Source organism: Empidonax traillii, unplaced genomic scaffold, assembly GCF_003031625.1.
Source record: "Empidonax traillii isolate 1590-97213 ecotype Southwest subspecies unplaced genomic scaffold, ASM303162v1 scaffold2017:size42594, whole genome shotgun sequence".
Lineage (NCBI taxonomy): Eukaryota > Metazoa > Chordata > Aves > Passeriformes > Tyrannidae > Empidonax > Empidonax traillii.
Genome location: NW_020957210.1, coordinates 7,666 through 13,715, shown reverse-complemented (window position 1 = coordinate 13,715; position 6,050 = coordinate 7,666). Strand labels below are relative to the sequence as shown.

At 41.8% G+C, this 6,050-nt stretch overlaps 1 protein-coding gene across 1 annotated transcript in view; it reads left to right on the top strand.

Annotated features, from left to right (window-relative positions):
* LOC114071426 (protocadherin gamma-A9-like) overlaps positions 1–6,050 on the top strand; it is a 15,199-nt gene that overhangs the window by 2,947 nt on the left and 6,202 nt on the right. The window contains exon 2 of the mRNA XM_027909256.1: positions 2–220. Coding sequence (XP_027765057.1) covers positions 2–220 — 219 coding nt within the window. The remainder of the gene's footprint in view (position 1; positions 221–6,050) is intronic.

The following is a 6,050-nucleotide window of genomic DNA, read 5'->3' as shown; positions in this document are numbered from 1 at the left end:
TGCCACGCACTTCGTGGGCATCGACGGCGTCCGCGCCTTCCTGCACTCCTACTCGCACGACGTGTCTCTCACGGCCGACTCGCGCAAGAGCCACCTGCGCTTCTCGGCCGCCAGCTGCTGCGACACCCTCCCGGCCCGCCCGCCGCCCGACGAGCCCGCACCGCTGCTCGGCGACGAGGAACCTGCCGGTGACCGTCCCACCGACCCCACTGCTCCCCCGGTGAGTTCCTCGTACTAGACAGTGTCCATGACGGTTTCTTCTTCCTCTTTTGCCCTTTATTTTCCGTGATTTGTCGTTCCGCGTAGCTGGTTTTGTTGACAAGGAAGGCAAAAGTTTACTGAGCCACCTGCTGATCGGGGTTGCTTCTTGCTTCGTGGTAGCGAACGTGGGATCCGGTCTTAACCTTCCAGTTTGTAGCGGAGACAGGAGAAGGGAAAGTGCTCTTGGTTAGAGGGTTGTCTTTTATGCGTTTTTACTGTATCACATGATCACTGCTCACCGAGAATCTCCTGAAGGTCAGCTTCTCTTTTACGTTTAGGGTCTTGATACTCCTTCAATGAGACTTAGTTGGCAGACAGATATTTCTTCCTCTCACAGTACAAAGCTTTAAAGATAGATATGTGAAGCCCGTGGGTTTTCCTGGTGCATGTTGAAGAGAAATGGTCTGAATAACTGGCCATTTGATTCAAAGTTCTTGGAAAACATAGTGGTCAAAAAACAACATGCAAGTTTTGAGAGGCAGGAGGATCTTGGTAACTGTGGGGGAGGGACTGTTGAAGGAAACAAGATTTCAGTGACCCTCTGTTCTATAATGTAATGTGTTTTTTTCCTTCCTAAGTAAATGAGGCCTAACAGACTTTACTCCAGCTGTGTTGAGAGCTGTGGAATGTTCCTGCTGCATGTGCAAAAGTTAATGCTTTGTATTTAACTAATTGCTTAATACGTACTAATTATAAATGCCAAAATGGGAGCTTTGAGAGAAGGAAACTGATTCCATCCTTGCTCAATATCTGGATTATGCATCTTCTCTAAGTGCCGTAACTTAGAAGAGCATGATGTGGTCACTTCATTTCTGCAGATGTTATTTTCTTGTCTTCTTCTTTGTACTGATCTCAAGCTGGGCCTTTGTATTTGCTAGTATCTGATCACATTGTTACAGTTTTGTGACTGTCCCATATGTGCCTTTCATTGTTACATCTCTAAAGGGAAAGGCTCTCATAGATATGTTTCCTTAAAATGTTAATGGGAGAAATTTTCTTACTTCTGACACCCACATGGTGGTCAAATATTAACTATGGGAAGGAGAAGTTGTCTTTGCAACTTTTCTTTCAGTGGAGTATATCTGCAAGTAATAAAGATCAGTGAGAACCATGGCAGCTGTAATGAGTTTGAGGAGGTTCCTGCAGGTGTTTTGCATGAGGAGATACTGATGGAGAGGAAGCTTGTAGGGTTTTTTTAATTCCCAGGGTCCATTGCTGGACTACATAAAATGAATATGCTCAGATTCCAAACAGTGACAAGTTGTGAGTTCATCAGTTTCCTTTCCTATTGCCTGTGCTACTCCCTGTGAAGGGCAGTTCAACTGTTGCCTTGTTTGTCTTGATGAGGTAAAGGTGGACCTGTGTGTGTCTGAAACTTTATCTGAAAATGCCACTGGAATCGCTGATCTTGCTTTTTACCTACTCATGGTGAGAAGTCAGTGCCAAATCAGGGAGAGACTGCCCCAAAGCCACTCTGGGGATTCTTTCATGTCATGCCTAGTGCCAAGGCCTTGTGTCACTTACATGAAATACCCCTTTCCAGTGTCCAGAAAGGGGGTGACAATCCTCTGATGAATTTGGCTGGAAGCAATATCCATGGAAGTGCAACCCTGCTTCAGGGGTTCTGCGTGTTAGAACTGCCCTGTGAAATATCACTTTTCCCAGCTATACACCCTTGTAGGACTGTGGTGTAGAGTTTCATTGTGGTTGGACTAATCTTTCTGCAGTCTTGACCAATCTTTCAGATGTTATCAAGTGGCTCTTGCTCATATGAAGTCACCACTGATATTAAAATTGGTGGGAATATATGGATGGGAGTGTTTATTTGTCAGGAATTTCTGAGTTTGGGGCTTGTTATTTGAAGTATGTGCCAGGAAGTCACTTATTTTGTCCTCTGTCATGTCCAATACAGCTGTTCCTGTGAGTGGTAGTTCTGGGATATAGACATAAACTTTGCGTTAATGGTTGCAGATTCTTCCAAAATATCCATGTTCTGGGGAAGAATGATGGTGACTTTGAGTCGATTCTGATGACTAAGTCTTTAACTGAGCATAATATTGGTTATGCCCCTTGGAACATTTCATGTTTCTTGAAATGAGTGTGATGAACAGAGAATGTCTTATGCAGTGATCTCTGTTGTGATCCTTGTTCTCCATAAGGAGAAGTTATTTGGGAAAATTTTCTTCCAATGTTGTCTGCTTGCAAAGTTCAGCTTCCCTTATTCCATGATGTTTGGACATGATGAAATATTTTGTCTGCACAGAGACAGGGCAAGTGGAAATGTTTGCTGTAGTGTACCTAGAAATGTCTAAAAGGTTGGTGCAAGTGTTCCATTTCCCCTGGCTGTTATATGGATCCAGTAATTGTGCTCCTGTGTGTTTTCCCTGTTTTCCAAAGAAATTACTTGGAGAACTGTGCCTCTTGATACTCAGTCCTCATCTTACTACAGTTGTATGTGGAAATGTATAGCTAAGATTCCTACATTATTTCGAGTTTCCCATTTTTCCTCTTTTTTTTTTTTTTTTTTTTTTTTTTTTTTTTTTTTTTTTTTTTTTTTTTTTTTTTTTTTTTTTTTTTTTTTTTTTTTTTTTTTATTCTTGTTTCTTTTTATGTTCTAAAAGTGGGCATCAGTTTGGCTGACAGTTCTTAAAAACAGAGAGATCTGTTGAAACTATCAGGCTGCAGGAGGAGTTCTCTTCCATACCTTGAAGGTGTTCAGCTGCCAAGACAAAGATTTCTGTTTCCCTAAAATCTTGCTGAATGAAACATCTGCTTTGTCACTTGTGGTTGACGTATGGTCAGAAGTTGGATTTGTCCATGGTGTGAAAAAGGCTGTGAATGCAGAGCAAGGAGTGTGAGAGGCTGGCTTTGTTCCAGGAAAACATGTGAGTCAGTGTGGGTTTGGCTGATCAATGGTTTGATTTCTTGCCTCATGTCAAGGCCGGTGTCATTTTTCTCCTTAATCCTGGTTTCCCTGTCCTAAAAGGCAATTGTAGTCCTCTGATAATAGAGCATTTGTCCCATAACTCTCCATTTAGAGGCCTGATGCAAGGCTAGATGTTGTGAAGGAGGGATTTATATTCCTTAATGATTCCCTACCAGAGGTATTAACAAAAGTGGCTTTAATATGTTGTAGAAATGCATCATAACAAAGTTTTATGACAGGGTTCACTCTATTACTTCCAGTGTTGAAATATAAAAAGGACTGTTATCTTATGGATCCCCTTGCTTCCTTAACTCCTGGTGGATCTTAGATGTGGCCAGGTACAATGTCTATTATTTACTACATAGATGAAACACACAGAGGATTGACTCAGAATCAACACAGAATTATTTACACAGAGACTGGAGATTGAAACGAGTGAGTGAGTCCCTCATGCTGAGTCAGAAGTTTCAGAGCGGACACTCTTGCTACCTCAACTACTGACAGAGCTTAGGTGCAGCCAGGTCCAGTCCTAGTTTTAAGCTTGGACAATGGTTTATATTTAATGGAATTAGCTGCATGCATTTCATTTCTATTTAGTTTTCAGCCACTTAGTAACCATCTGTTACAGGTGATGAATCTCAGTGCCTTGGGTAAGGATAGATGTCTTAGTCTCCCCTAAGGACTTCCAAACCCTGAGAGATGTGCCTGCTCAATGAGAGAGTCACCTGGCAGGCAGTCCAGCTACGCTTTGGGGAGAGATGAAATTGGATTCAAACAAAGCTCTGTCCTTGGTAAAGGGGCTTTCAGCCTTGAGGATCAACCCTGTGAGCCATTGCACTTCAATGGGAGATCACTGCCACACAGTCTTGATGCCTCACCTGAAGAGCTCAAGGACAGCTCAGTTTGACTGTTGTGTTTATGTGATTTATCGAGTGGTTGGCTCATGGTCACGCTGCACACAGTGGGAAAAGCCTGAGCTGATGCTCACTATGTCACTCTGCTCCTCTGTGAAACCTCTTTATTCAAAACTGCATCTTCCTTATGAATTTTTGATGTAGAGTTTCTTCATAGTTGTAACTGCACTTTGGTTCAGACATTTCTGACGTGGAAGGTCACTGTTCTTCTCCCCCATTTCTGATCAACACTTTTTAATTTGAAACTGCAGGTGTTGTTTACAGCAAATACTTATTTCAACCACCTAAGAAAATTTTTTTATATGTGAAGACAAAGAAAAAGAATCTAAAAAAGAATCTGTTATGCTTTCTCAGAAGACAGGCCAAGAAAGAGGCCCACAATAAAACCTGTAAACACAGGGCTTCATGTTTGTGAGAGATGAGAAGGCCCCACAGCAGAAAAACTGTTTTTATATAAAATGAAATCAAACCCGTAGTCCAGAGTAAGACTTCAGGGTGACAATTACACCTTGAGTCCTCAGTGGGTACCTGGTGCTCTCAGGGATGAATTTCCATGCCTGCCTAGTGAGTTTATGCTTCCTTTCCTTGCTTGTCTGACTTTTTTTCCCTTGTCATGTTACAACTAGTAAGGAAGCAGGAGATAGGAGAGGGGTACATCTGGGTATAAGTTTTGTCATGGGTTAGCAGATGTAAAGATGACCTAAGAAGTCACACCTTGGTGGATCAGTACATGTCATCAGAGATGCAGAGATTCCCCCTAAGTGCATAGTTTGATGATGCAGTCTCTGTCCTATGGCCATTCATCTTTTAGTTTGTCCATTTGTCATTCCTTTGCTTTTGAAAAATTATGTTTCTTCTCAGAATGGTGGAGATCAAGTGTATTTCCTTTCTATGATTGTGATGCATTATCCTCTATAACAGGTTTTGGAAAATTATGAATGTCAAAATCAAAGCTGGAAGTAATGCAGGGTTGGAGAGTGAGAACAATAAGAGAGGGGTAGAATTCCTGCTGTGAAAAGTCCTTTCTCCATCTACATATCTAAGTAACTTTTTGATAAAGAGTTCATAAAGGTGGTCTTTGCATTTTCCACCTTGGATCTTACTTCAGGCTTTGTTTCCTGGAAGATCATGGTTCGTGTTTCTCACTTGTAAGGGCTCTTTTGCAGCAAATAGTGTCTTCCGTTGAGACCCAAATGAAGACACAATATTGTGTGTGAGGAAAATGAAGCAGAAGCTAATACTGGGTCTCTCCTAAGTACTTCCATTCAGATCAAAGGCCTCCAAAAGGCACTTGCAGCTTCATATTCATAGGAGATTTACAAGGTAGTGGAGGGAATTTGGTTTAGCAAGTGACAGGGATTTCTGTTGTTCTGATGCTTAGTAAAGTCATTCAGTCCAGTCAGGAGAGACCTACTAGCCCTTTGAAATCACTGCAGCTTGCCTAGGTTACATTTGAGGCCTCAGTGAATTTTCAGGTGCTCTGGGAATGAGTTTCTAAGGCAGAGTTCTGATAAAGCAAGTGAAACGCACATACACCAGTGAGGTCAGATGGAGATTTGTGGTCTGTGTATGAATGATCAGAATTCATTGAAAACCTTTTGGCTGATTTTGTGGTCCTAAAATGGATTGGCCAGATGATGGGACTTTTGTGTAAAAGTTCACAAAATCAAAACAATGGAAATGTGAAATCTGTTCTTAAAACAAGCCTGATCTTTGAGTTTCCACCAAAAGCACAGGAGGTTTTATGGATGGAAGATGAGTCAGTTTAAGGATGGACATAGAGCAAAGACCCCTATGTACTGCTTTGTACTTCCTTTTCTGTGCCAGGTATGTATAGTGACATGAATGCAGTTCCACTACTTTGGGCTTTACGTTTCTCTACCGTTGTTAACATTGTGAAAATCTGCTTTTGACTTAGACCCTCTACTTAAAGAAGCTAGAAAAATTGT